This window comes from Spodoptera frugiperda, chromosome 10, assembly GCF_023101765.2.
Source record: "Spodoptera frugiperda isolate SF20-4 chromosome 10, AGI-APGP_CSIRO_Sfru_2.0, whole genome shotgun sequence".
Classification (NCBI taxonomy): domain Eukaryota; kingdom Metazoa; phylum Arthropoda; class Insecta; order Lepidoptera; family Noctuidae; genus Spodoptera; species Spodoptera frugiperda.
In genome coordinates, this window is record NC_064221.1 from 9,213,667 (window position 1) to 9,227,726 (window position 14,060).

Here is a 14,060-nt window from a genome sequence, read left to right on the forward strand (position 1 = left end):
TAATAGAACACAATGAGGTAGTTTTATCAATTAGTTAAATTCAATACTTTTTTGTAATTTTAAAAACAATAATAAATTTTCTTAGTATTTTCTTAGTGACAGTAATATGTTACTGGGTTTAAGACCACGGTGGAGTATCCAGTTTGGCGTTTAAAAGTGAAAAATAAATGATTTCGGATTTATAATTAATTCTCTTTTTTTCATTTTGTACGCTCTGCAAGTAATGAAGATGTTATAAATAAAGCGGAACTGTGAAACATACAAGTTAAATATTGTGAGGAACTGGAAGGCATGCACGGAGGACATTACTGGAGGAAACTGTTACAGACATACGTCGATATATAGGAGTGCTATAATAGTCATAACGTTTGCTATCAGGCAGTTGTGAAAAAGATTGTTTCATTCATGTTATTTGAACTCAGTTTTGATCTGCCTTACTCATAATAGAAGAAGTACTCGTTACGACAATTAATGACTAACAAACATGAAAAGTGTTAACTAATTTCATTTCATTTTACAGTTTTTGTACTACATTCTAGATGTGTTCATCTACTTTTACAATATTGTTCTAAGAAGATTTCGAGTATCCTTTACTGAAAACTTTCATTGTTTTATTTTCAGAAAAATATTATCGCTAAATTATCCTAAACGTACTTTTCTTTGTTACAGAAACGTTCGTAGGAAAAAATTTGATTATCTGGGTTTTATAAAGAATTTTCAGTTTCATATCGCCGTGCAAAGCTTTCAAAACACTTGCATATTTATATTAAGACAAATAATTCTGGTTATTGTTTGCCTATTATTTGTTCAATATCAGATAAACGTGTAGTAAAAATATTGGGCCAATAATACTCCCTTGTGGAACTCTATAAATTAAACATTTTGTTCGCTATTGTTTAAGTTATGTCCATACTACGATATTATCAGAAAACAATTAATTAATATTAGTTACAAAAAGTGAGATAGTGGTCAAAGGCCTACACAATTAGCAATAACAATTATAAGGTGACTACGTGACATATCGATGACCTTGAGAAATCTTCATACCGTAACCGTAACGTATCGGTTTTAAGCGATAAAGCTTATCTATTTATTATTATTGACTAGGGGGTTATTGTAGCATTGTTTCGACTTCTGACAACCAATAACAATGATCGTAGACGTTCATATAATAACCGGACTAACGGCTGAACATACTCTCCACGACACAGAGGACTCTTTAACACTCAATAGACCGTGACAGTTCACTGTATGTAATGATAGCAGATTTGAGAAACTAATGCATAATAAGTTCTTTTCAAATCGTCTTTTTCGTATTGGTAATAGATCTTTCTTTGCCTTCTCGGTTTTATTTCAGGATTAAAAGGTTCTAAGTTTATAGAACTTCAATTCAATTTAGGATACCTACAGTACCTACTTATAATTTATATTTCATGTAATACATCAATGTTTTACCAAATTATACGTATTACGGACAGTGACGTTATTATCGACCATCGATTAAGCATCCTTCGATAGCTTAGTTGTTATAAATGAAGGAGTGGACTAATTATAATATATTTAAAAATTTACAACATTTATAACACGAAGGAGACCGAAGCTTTTAGTCTGGTCGCCACTGTCGCACCTGACAACGTTGTTCTGCGTATGTGGGTGGGTCACGTAGGCCACATAGGATACGATGACGTAGCTCACGTAGCGCCTGAACCTGCCGCCTGGAATATGCGCGTCGCTTCGTCCTTGGTTGGATTTCCTCTAACCATTGTATAAAAATGAAAACAACCAAACGTATTCAACAAAAATCTTCTTCAAATATTAGATTAATGGAAACAGTGGACAAAGATGTGCAGTCAATACTGTTGCCTCTGAACATACTGCTGTATATCATGTGCTGTCCAAAATATCAGATCAAAAATAACTTTGTTTGCCCTAACAGTGTCCTTGTCAAATGTGTTTCATTTACAAGTACAAATGTGTTTCACACAATATACACTTTCTACACATCTCATAACCTCGGCTTTTTATTTGTAAATCCAAATTTAGAATAATTTCTAGCTTTTTTACACACCAGCTTCTGTTATATAGGTTTTGCAATTTATTTTTGTTACTATGATAGTTCGTATTACTTGTCACTAGCTTTACTAGTGGCTTCGCCCGCGTTTCTGTGGAATAAATAGTTATAATAATTTCAGTGTATTGGAAACTTTGTTGACAAATTCTTGATTAAATCTATACTTATAATAAATCTGTAAATATATTTCTAAAATAACTATCAGCGGGGATTAGTGATCGATACTGACGCCAAAAATGCAATCAGATTTTTTTTTGTTTGTCTGTCTGTCTGTCTGTATGTTCTTTATAGAAATAAAAACCACTAGACAGATTTCAACGAAACTTGGTACAATTGTTCTTCATACTCCTGGGCAGGTTATAGTATACTTTTCATCACGCTACGATCAATAGGAGCAGAGCAGTGAAGGGAAATGTTGGGAAAACAGGAGAACTTACTCCATTTTTAAGCTTCCGTCGCGTGTGCAGCCTTAATGGTTAAAGCTACACAGAAATAATGTATGACCGAAATGTTCTCCTTAAAATTGTTTAAAAAATATTCCACGACAGTAAATGTCTATCTCTTACGGTTGACTCACAATAATACGTATAACTCCCGATAGCTTAGCAGTTCGGAGCTTTCTGATTATATTTGTCTACTCTTATGTATATTACACTCTCATTCATCCCTAATTAAAAAATGTTAACATTATTACCTATTTAATAAAAAAAAAAGAATCATAGAAATCGGTACAGAAACACCAAAGATATACGCATGAATTACGATAATAAGCCAATACCGGATCATTTAAGCAAAACCGGTATTTTCGGTAATCCGGTATTTTCGATATTTCCGGGATTAAGCGAAAGTTAGCAAATATGTGATTTTTTTATCTGTCTGTATGATCAGGCATCACGTGAAAACTAACGGTTCGATTTCGATGAAACTTGGTATAATTATACCTTATTATCCTGGGCATAAAATAGGATACTTTTTATCCTGGAAAAATACGTAAAAAAATCTTAATTTTTCAGTTTTATACTACAGAACGCGAGCTCAACAGCAGTAGCTCAATAGAGGGATCTCCTTAATTATTATGGGCCTCGCCGTATTTGGGTCCAATAGATATTTATAAGATGTCATTGTCTACTTACTCAAAATGGAGAAATAAAACATCCACGCGAAGACCGAAACCGCGCGGACGGAGTCGCGGGTGGAAGCTAGTTTTGAATAAAATAAATACCGCATCTTTAATATTTTTAAGGAAGTAGATTAAAGACTTTAAAGAAGAATAGTAGGAAAATGTGAGCTTTCTCTTGAAGTTTGTACATACATGAATTGCAGTAAAAGGTCAATTTACCTTTTACTTCAATTCGAATAAACAGAATGATCACACAAAGCTAAACCACGATAAACTTAAATATATGTGTAATGTTAAGTAGACTTTTATTATTATTAAAAATTGATGTAAGAAGAAATAAAAACAATGATTTCATTTAAGAACTTCAATTTTATTTATATTTTAAAAATATGTACACAATAATATTTACACAATATTAATACATACATTAAAACAAAGAGATATTTACAAAATGCAACTTGAAAGTACATAAACATATTCATTACCTTACATTAGTTAAATACATGCTTTAACCGCTAGATCAGTCTTAAAACATAATATTATACAAATATGATTAACAAGTTTTTATATACAGTGATCAATCACAATATTTTTTGATACAGTGATACATATTTAATTCATCATGACGTCGCGTCATCATCGTTGACTAAGGTACCAACGAAAGACCTTGAGTGAGAGGTGAGATCCTCTCCCGTGTCAGTGCCGGAGTACTTCCCTTTACTGATTCAGTGACGAACAGTGGCTGAAACACAACTGCTTCAGCAAATATACATCCAACACTCCACATGTCGATAGGAGATGAGTATTCTTCTATAAGTAGCAGTAGTTCAGGCGCACGGTACCAGCGTGTAACTAAGGCGGGCGTATATGGCCGAGGATGGAATTCATATTCTCGGGCCATCCCAAATTTTCCACCACCGAAATAACTTTTTCTGTTAGTAGAATGTTGGTCGTTTTGAGATCTGTTCCGTGTGTGCCAAACATTTGTCTGTCGCTACGCATTGTCTGCATTATATTGTACACTTCATGAGGCACGTTCTCCATTACTGAATACGGTATTTGGTGTTTCTGCTTGATTTGTTGAATTTATTTGAGATACTTTGTCGGTATAGTTTTTACAGACTTCTGGTTGCGTCTGGAGCCCACCACGATCTCATGCCCTGTGACAATGTTGATATGCTTCATCTCCATCAGTAGATCGAGCTCTCTCCGAGCGGCGATGGAATATCTTTCCCTTTCGTTGATGTTTTTGAGATGTTTGACGACGAGTTCTCCCGAACCGTCTTTGGCTCCATAGATAACTCTGAATGCTCTTTCATCAATTCTGTGAAGATATTGGAACTCGTCTACAGATCCACAAGTCTGGAACGTTGGATGGAAGGGAGATTCAGCATACTTCAGGTTTCTTCTTTCGTCTTTTGTTTTGTGATATTTTTTTGTCTCAGTAATTTGTTATTGTATATTCTGTCCTTTGCTGATTTATAAAACCACTTTTGTTGTTACGTGATCAATAAAATACAGTTATCTGCATAACGAGGAATCATCAGTTTTTTGATATCCTATTGATATTTTGAAATTGTTCACAGAAGCCATGATTAATAAAAATATCCAACAATCTCTTCACTTTTCGAAGGTACCAAAAGATGAACTTAAGTGAGAGGTTACACTGTTTTAAGTGGTATTGCTTGTCACCTCTCGGGTCAGAGCCGGAGTACTGCTTGACGTACTCTTACCCCAGCAATATCAGGAACATGGCCGACTCCATCGCTGTCTTAACCTCACTTTGATTGTTATAAAATGTTTTTGACTCGCTGTTATAAAGAAACGAATATTTGTAAAATATTCATGACAAAATTGTTAGCCCTGAAAAGGGCTTTTTTGTGTGCATCGTCAGACGACGATGCAAGGGACTTACTTATCGGCAGCGGTGGCCTTCTTGCTCTTGGCGATTGACGATTTCGCCATCTTCGCAAGTGGTCCCGGAGCTACCGCGGACAACGCCTTTCTCTTAGCACCGGCCGCAGAGGCGTTAGGCTTGGCGTCCGATGAAGTTGTCAATGGAGCCAGCATCTTAGCGTACCGGTATGTTTAGTGTTTAGAGGTAAGATCCTCTCCCGTGTCAGTTCTGGAGTACTGCTCGTCGTACCATGTGTCTGAGCCGGAGTACTGCTGGTCATTTCCCGTATCAGAGTCTGAGTACTCTGACCACAGCGACGTCATAAACATGGCCGGCTCCACCGCCAACGGCTGCTCGTCAAAGTAAGGGTGCAGCAATGCCTCAGTTGATGTCGCGCGCATTGACGGATCGTATGTCAACAACTCAAGCAGCAGAGAAAATCCGTTATCCGTGAGTAGGTCCTGGTCTATCTTCTTGCGCAACCCGCCAGATGGAAACTCGTCGAATATTATATTGCTTGTCAGTGTCAACTTGCTATAGCCGGGCCAAACTGTGTCTGATGGTGTACCCAGAACCTCGAAAATTACTTTTAACTGATTAATTTCGGATGACCCGGGAAACAGCGGCTGCAAATTCATCAGCTCAGCGAATATGCACCCGACACTCCACATGTCTATAGGAGTGCCGTATGTGTCGCTGTGTAGTAGCAGCTCGGGCGCACGGTACCAGCGCGTTACCACAACCGGCGTATATTGCTGATACGGGATATCATAATCTCGGGCCATTCCGAAATCTGCCACCTTCAGTATGCCATCTTCAGTAATTAGAATATTGGATGGTTTGAGATCACGGTGAAATACACGGCTGTGGTGGAGATATTGAACGGCGGTCAGTAATTGAAGCATGAGGCACTTTACGTGTTCGGGGCCAAACGTTACCCTGTTGTTACGCATTGTATGCATTAAGCTGTTCATTTCGTTTGGCACATATTCCATAACTAGGAATACCTCGTCACTTCTGGAGCCCACCGCGATCTCGTGCCCTGTGACAATGTTGATGTGCTCCATCTCCATCAGTAGGTCGAGCTCTCTCTGCGCGGCGATGGAGAATCCTGTCCTCTCATCAATTGTTTTTGGATGTTTTAGGACAACTATGTCGCCTGTTTACTTGTCCCTTGCTCTGTATACAACTCCAAATGTTCCTTCGTTAACTCTATCGAGAAGATGGAACTCCTCAATCGATCTACAGTTCTGTAAATCTAGGTTCACTTCTTCCAACATGTTGAAACTCTTCACAGAATTCATGATTCACGATAAACGTTCACCAATCACTTCTTTATCACAATAGGTAGTCACTGTCTGCAGTCGAAACTGTAAGTGTGCACGTACTTGAAAAATCCTCCCTTATATAGTCCACAGGCCCTATGCATTTCTATTGTTCCCTAAATTGATTTTGACCAATATTTGTCTCGTTTTCAGATAAGGATCTTAATAACAATAGGTGATAAGCAAATAATAGAAAATAATTCTTTACACTTTTTAAAGATAATACCCACGCATCCGAATAGATAGTAGAACACAATGAGGTAGTTTTACCAATCGGTTAAATTCAATACATTTTTGTGATTTTAAAAACAATAATTAGTTTTCTAAGTATTAGTGAAACAAAGGGACGGTGCTACCCGATTGTTCACTAAAGCTTTGGAGGATATGTTTAAGACTTTGCACTGAAAAGTACGGAACGTATATACAGGGTTAAAGGTTAAGTCGACCTAAATCCTTTAAGACGTGATAGTTTACATCATTCCTGACTGATTTGACCATGGGACCCCATATCCCAAACTTAACCGTTTTCAAATTATCGGCATTTTTACTTTTTTGAAAAAAAATCCTATTTCTTTGGCTATTTCTCCCTTGTTTTGTCTTTGGTGCCTAAATTTTGTTTTGTTTTTGCTTTATTGTGTAGTAGATTAGTTGCTTTATTATTTTAAACACTAAAACTGTAAATAACTGTACCAACTGAGTCGTAGTAGACGATCGAATGTTAAAAAAAAAATGTGATAAGTTGTTTTTCTTTGTAAGATATTAAAAAAAAGCCTATCACAACTGTACTGCAAATGTGCGTTAAAATATCTACAATTCTTTAGCTTTCTGCTAAGGTATAACATGATAGGGAATAATTTGAATTCTTTGCCAAAACATTGATGAAGTACTACAAGGTAGTAATAAGAATATCGATATTTAAGCTTCAAATTTAACTTGAGTCAGATAACAAAATAAAACAATCGAAATAGGTAACAAATGAGGTTTATTATTTATTTTTACAGTACATGTTCCACATGTCCGCCCCTGTTTCGCACACATACACGCATTCTGTGTCGTAGGCCACTTTTTACCACACCAGTCGTTAAACCTGGTCGTTAAACCTGAAAAAACAGACCCTAGCAACTATCGTCCAATAGCTCTATTACCAACTGCATCAAAGATTTTCGAGAAAGCTATGTGCAACCGCGTGTACGCGTTCTGTGAGAAATATGGAATTTTCAATGATTCCCAAAATGGTTTTCGCAAACATAGGTCAACAACTCTAGCTGTATATAAATTCATTCAAGAAGCCCTTAATATAATTAATAATAAAAAATACGCAATAGGTCTACTCCTAGACATGACAAAGGCGTATGATAAGGTACAATATCAGATATTGTTAGATAAACTCTATGGAATAGGTATCCGCGGGAAAACACATGAATGGTTCAAATCCTACCTAGAAAATAGAACACAATATGTAGAAGTCGAATACTTCAATAACAAAACAAAAGAACTTCAAACCTACCGCTCCGATAGCAAAACAGTAAGTGCCTCAATACCACAGGGAGTGTAAGTGGATGCCTTCTTTTTCTCATTTATATAAATGATCTTCCTAAAACCATAGAAGGAGCTGCTCCTTGTGTTTTGTTCGCGGATGATATATCGATAATCACCCCTTGTCAAGATATCACAAACATAGAATCTAACCTAAAAAATATATTAACACAAACAATAACCTGGATGAACGCACACAACCTTGAAATTAATTTTGAAAAAACTAAAACTATAACCTTTCACCCTCATCAAAAAAAGCCTCTACGTTTAAACTTCTCTTTTAATAACCACACAATAGAACAAGTTAACGAATTTACATTACTAGGAATAACATTAGACACAAACATAAATTGGAAGTCACACGTACTAAAAATTAAATCTAAACTGTCAAAATTTGTATATGCTCTCGGTGAAGTAAAAAAGACAACGGACTTAAAAACGGCCCTAACTACCTACTACGCCTATGCACATGCATGGCTAAACTACGGTATAATAATGTGGGGAAATAGCACCGACGCACCAACTCTATTCACAACGCAAAAAAAGTTAATTCGGACCTTAGTTAATATAGAACAAACGGACAGCTGCAAACCACATTTCATAAAATTAAACATTCTTACTCTTCCCTCCCTATACATAATGGAAATCTGTAAATTTGCACACATACACAAAGAATTCTACACCACACGTGAAGACATACAGACAAGATGCACACTTCGACACAAAACACGTTTAAACCTACCGTCATCCCGATTACAAATACACTCATCAAGCCCATTAGTGATGTCTATAAAAATCTATAATAAATTACCTGAAACGCTAAGAAATGAAAAAAATACATGTATTTACAAACAAATTAAAAAAATCCTTATAAGCAAATGTTATTATAACGTCAAAGAATACCTGGATGATAAAAATATAATTTAATCTCATATTTTAATGCCTAATATAATAATTAAATTGATAAATAATGTTCTCCGAATATATATAATATTAATTATGTAACATAAACCTAATAATGTAATGCCCTTTTTACAGGGTCCATGATCTGTACTTAGCTCTAAGCCTCTTTAAACATCTTTGTTAACATTATGGAATGCAAATAAATATATGAATATGAATATGAACCTTTTTTTTTCGTCTCAAAACATCAATATTTTGTATTGGGTTCGGTTTGTTATACACCAAACTTTTCATGTGCCCCCACACATAAAAATCCATAGGGGTCAGGTCTGGACTTCTAGCTGGCCACGGTACAGGTCCGCCTCTCCCGATCCACTTATTGGGATAATTAGTGTCCAGCCACTCCCTGACACTCCTTCTGAAGTGCGCGGGGCACCCGTCGTGTTGAAACCACATGTCTAATTAATTACTGACTGAAAAAAATAATAAGCAGGGACTGAGCTGCAGCTGCGGGGTGTCCTCCGACTTGGCGGGCCACGTCGGCATCATGTCCGGTTCGATCGCCACTGGCTGTTCTTTGAAGTATGGATGATCCAAAGCGGCGGCTGCTGTCATTCTTTCAGTAGTAGTCTTGCAGTAGAGAAAGCCCATCTTCAGAAAGTAGATTGCTTCGTATCATTGAACGGCGGCCGCAAAGAAATCAATTCTGCAAATATGCAGCCAATATTAAATACTTTATACTCCACGTATCGATTGGAGTCATACTCGTATACCCGGCGTGTATTGCCGGGGAGGCAATCCATATTCTCGCGCTAACCCAAAATCTGCCACTTTGAATACACCTTCATACGACAGTAATATGTTACTGGGTTTGAGATCACGGTGGAGTATCCAGTTTGGCGTTCAGAAGTGAAATATAAATGATTTCTAATTTATGATTATTTTCTTTTTTTAATTTTGTACGCTCTGCAAGTAATGAAGATGTTGACAAATAAAGTGGAACTGTGGAACATCCAAATTGTGATGAACTGGAAGATGGGCACGGAGGACATTACTGGAGGAAACTATTTCATATATACATTGATATATTGGAGGGATGGAGGGTTATGATAGTCATAAAGTTTGCTATCAGCCATTTGTGAGTTAGATTCATCATCATTTATACAGGTTGTCGTTTTAAAGCCGAGAAACATTCGAGGAGGTAACTCGGCTATCGACTCTCAGTCTAAATCAATAAAAAAATGGAAGGCATTTTTTTGTAAAATTCTGAAATCCGTAATTGAGAACTACGCCTATCACTTATAGCTTAAAACGCGGCATTATACTCACCCAAACTCAAACACGTATTTGATATTATTACCAATTCCCTAAAAACCTTTTTTGTCAGATTATTCTGAAATACTGCCAAATTTAAAAAAATATTATCGCCGTGTTTTTACCCATTGACCAGAAACCTTATTTTAAATCAAACATTTATGACTACTGTGACCTGCCCCGAGTTTTGTTGTGGTTTCAAAACTACACCCTGTATTTACAAAAGTAGTGTTGATCTGTTTTATCTATAAAAGAATTCGTTATTAAAATTAGTGTCTAACATACATAAATAGTATTATTTATTTTATATTTAACCTATTTTGTACTACTTTCTAAATGTGTTGATCCACTCTCAGAATATTTCGAGTATACTTTAATGAATACTTACATTGTTTTATTCTAAGAAAAATATTATCGCTAAGTTATCTCAATCATACTTTCCTTTATTACGGAATGTAGAAACGTTTGTAGGAGTAGTTTAAAATGTTTCTCGTATTATTTTAGTATGTGACGTTATTATCGACCATCGATTAAGCATCCTTCGATAGCTTAGTTGTTATAAATGAAATAGTGGATGCGTGTACCAAGTAATTATAATACACTTACAACATTAGTATAATAGTTTGACATGGCCACTGAAAGAGACCGAAGTCTTCTTGTCTTGTCGCTACCGTCGCACCTGACAACGTTGTTCTGTGCACGTGCGTAGGTCACGTAGGCCACATAGGATACGATGACGTAGCTCACGTAGCGCCTGAACCTGCCGCCTGGAATGTGCGCGTCGCCTCCTTGGCTGAATTTCCTACACTAACCATTGTATGAAAATAAAAACATCCAAACGTATTCAACAAAAATGTTCTTTAAATATTAGTTTAATGAAAACAGTGGACAACGATGTGCAGTCGATACTGTTGCCTCTGAACATACTGCTGTATATCATGTGCTGTCCAAAATATCAGATCAAAAATAACTTTGTTTGCCCTAACAGTGTCATTGTCAAATGTGTTTCGTTTATCGCCAGCATAATGTGTATGTTCTCGTACACATACACTTTCTACACATCTTATAACCTCGGCTTTTTATTTGTAAATCCTAATTTAGAATCATTTCTAGGTTTTTTACACACCACCTTTTGTTGTATAGGTTTTGCAATTAATTTTATTACTTCGCCTGCGTTCCCATGGGATAAAAAGTCATAATTATTTCAGTGTGTGGAAGCATTCTTAATTGAATTTTAAATAATATGAATACCACGTCTTTAATTTTTCGAGGATGTATTCCGTCCGGTCAAATTAGCATCAAAAGTAGGGGTAAGGTTACATTGATTCGCACCTTCCTAAAAATTGGCATGGTTGTTGGGAACCCTATTATACACAATTTGTCAATTATCCACATCAATCCGGAGTGTGAAAAAAAATTATTCAAGGTCAAATGTTGCAAAAATCGGTTTTTTGAGTTTTTCAGCTAAACGGTAAGTTTTATAATAAAAATAGGTGAGACAAAAAGATTCATCATGCAATTATCTATAAAAATTGTTCCTACACATTTTTCCTAAGAATCACCATTTCAAAGATACAGCGATGCAAAATGTTGAAAAAGTTGTATTCTTCATAATATGCACACGTTTCCGCGCCACCCGTGAGGTAGTGTACATGGCGCGTTTTTTTACGTGGTTTCCCCGGTAGGCCTATTCCACGATCTATTGTGCTTATGTTAAGTTAAAAAGCTATTATAAAATGGTACTATTGTAAATAACGAGAGCGGTGTAAGTAATGTGAAAATTATTCGTCTGATAGATACTCTTCTAATGGAACATAATCCAGACTGTCTCGCTCTTCTTCGTCTTTTTCTTCTTGCTGGGTACAAATAAATTGTTCAAAGAGCGTTGCATCAGATGTCTCCCCGTCTATATCGTAATAATCCTCTTCTACTGGCTATTCAACATTGGAGCACGATTGGCCTCGACAACTAATCTCTAATTATGTGAGTGCAACTTGAGCCAGAGCCAAGAACCTCAGCCGTGCGTGAGAGCTCAGCGAGCGGACGACGTCATGAACATGGCCGGCTCCATCGCCACCGGCTGCTCGTTGAAATATGGGTGCTCTAACGCAGCGGCTGCTGTGATCCTTCGTGAAGGATCGTAAGTCAGAAAACCATGCAGCAAAGATAGCCCTTCTTTTGATAGTAGTTCACGACTTATCATTTTGCGCAACTCGCCCGGAGAGTAGTCGTCGAACGTGATCATTTGTACCATTGGTGATTCGCTGTAACCCGGCCAAATGGAGTCTGAAGGCGTCCCCAAAGCCATAAATATCTTGTCGATTTGGTCCAACTCAGATGTGCCGAGAAACAGAGGCAGCAATGTTAGCAATTCCGCGAATAAGCACCCAATACTCCACATGTCGACTGGCGAGGAGTATTCGTTGAACAGCAGCAAAAGTTCAGGTGCCCGATACCAGCGCGTAACTGCGTCTGGCGTATATTGCACAGGAGGGAATTTATAGTTTCGGGCCTTGCCAAAATCTGCCACTTTCAGCACACCTTCGTTCGACAACAAGATATTGCTAGTTTGTAGATCGCAGTGTATGACGTGATGGTCGTGAAGGTGTTGTACCGCCTTCAACAACTGCTTCATCAGGCATTTCACCTGTTCTACTGAAAACAGTTGCTGGTTACTTTGCATTGTCTCCATGAAAGTCTTCAAGTCGTAGTCGATGAGCTCCATGACTATGAATACTTGGTCACATCTGGAACTCGACGCTAGTCCTCGGCCTGCGACAATATTGGGATGCTTCATCCTCAGCAACATACCAAGCTCTCTCCGAGCGGCGATGGAGTATCCTTCCCTTTCATTTATCTTTTTGAGTTGTTTGAGAGCAACAATTTCACCCGTCCGTTTGTCTTTGGCTGCATGGATCACTCCGAATACTCCTTCATCAATTCTGTTTAGATATGTGAACTCGTCTACAGATCGAACAGATCGCCAACGCTGGTACGACGGACGGATAGGAGATTTAGCACGAGTGGTTTGTTGTTCTTCTTGTGTTTTCCTCTTGGACGTCTTGTGCTTGTGATTCTGTTTTTCCGTCGGTCTTTTGTTTTTGTAGACTCTGCCCTTTGCTGTCTTCTTCAAACCGCTTTTGCGAGACGAAGAATCATCTCGAACTCCAACTGACGTTTGATTGTTCACAGAAACCATGATTTAAAGATATTTTAAACCAACAATCACTTTACTTCGAAATGCGTAGATAGTCACTGTCTGCAGTCGAAACTGTAAGTGTGCACGTTTTTGAAAAAACCTCCCTTATATAGTCCACAGGCCCATAGCGTTTCTATTGTCCCCTGAATTGATTTTGACCAATATTTGTAGAATTAGTCTCGTTTTCAGATAAGGATTTTAATAACAATAGGTGATAAGCAAATAATAGAAAATAATCCTTTACACCTTTTAAAGATAATACATTTATTTTCCCACGCATCCGAATAGATAAGAGAGCACAATGAGGTAGTTTTACCAAATGGTTAAATTCAATACATTTTTGTGATTTTAAAAACAATAATTAGTTTTCTTAGTATTAGTGAGACAAAGGGACGGTACTACTTGATTGTTCACTAAAACTTTGGAGGATATGTTTAAGACTCTGCACTGAAAAGGACGGAGCACATGTGTATATAGGTATATACGGCAAATGTCTACAATATTATTATGCTGAACAGTTTCATTGATTTTTGTTAAGAGTATTTCTGTCTTTTTATTTTTCTTCTAGCTAATATATTGCAGATTGAAACGAAAAAATTGCTTAAATTGTCAACATATTTATTACATAGTTAGTCATTACATAATATCATTGATAATACATAAGAAACTTAACAAAATTATTAATGTACTATATA

General features: G+C 36.9%; 2 protein-coding genes across 2 annotated transcripts; both read right to left on the reverse strand.

Moving 5' to 3' along the window:
• Positions 1–5,279: 5,279 nt before the first annotated feature.
• LOC118277239 (cyclin-dependent kinase 11B-like) lies at positions 5,280–6,392 on the reverse strand. The gene is made up of 2 exons (XM_050696589.1): positions 6,256–6,392; positions 5,280–6,204 (listed from the first exon to the last, which is right to left on the reverse strand). Exons 1-2 carry the CDS (start codon positions 6,390–6,392, stop codon positions 5,280–5,282), a joined length of 1,062 nt encoding a protein of 353 aa, XP_050552546.1.
• A 5,806-nt stretch (positions 6,393–12,198) lies between these two features.
• LOC118277721 (cyclin-dependent kinase 11B-like) lies at positions 12,199–13,365 on the reverse strand. Its single transcript, XM_035596630.2, has one exon. The coding sequence runs from the start codon at positions 13,363–13,365 to the stop codon at positions 12,199–12,201; it is 1,167 nt and encodes a 388-aa protein (XP_035452523.2).
• Between the last annotated feature and the right edge of the window lie 695 nt (positions 13,366–14,060).

Bases quoted from the DNA above. Each gene is read 5' to 3' on its own strand.
- LOC118277239 (XM_050696589.1), bottom strand. From the start codon at position 6,392: ATGAATTCTGTGAAGAGTTTCAACATGTTGGAAGAAGTGAACCTAGAT. The intron at 6,205-6,255 runs GTAAACAGGCGA...AATTGATGAGAG, and splicing joins GTATACAGAGCAAGGGACAA to GACAGGATTCTCCATCGCCG.
- LOC118277721 (XM_035596630.2), bottom strand. From the start codon at position 13,365: ATGGTTTCTGTGAACAATCAAACGTCAGTTGGAGTTCGAGATGATTCT.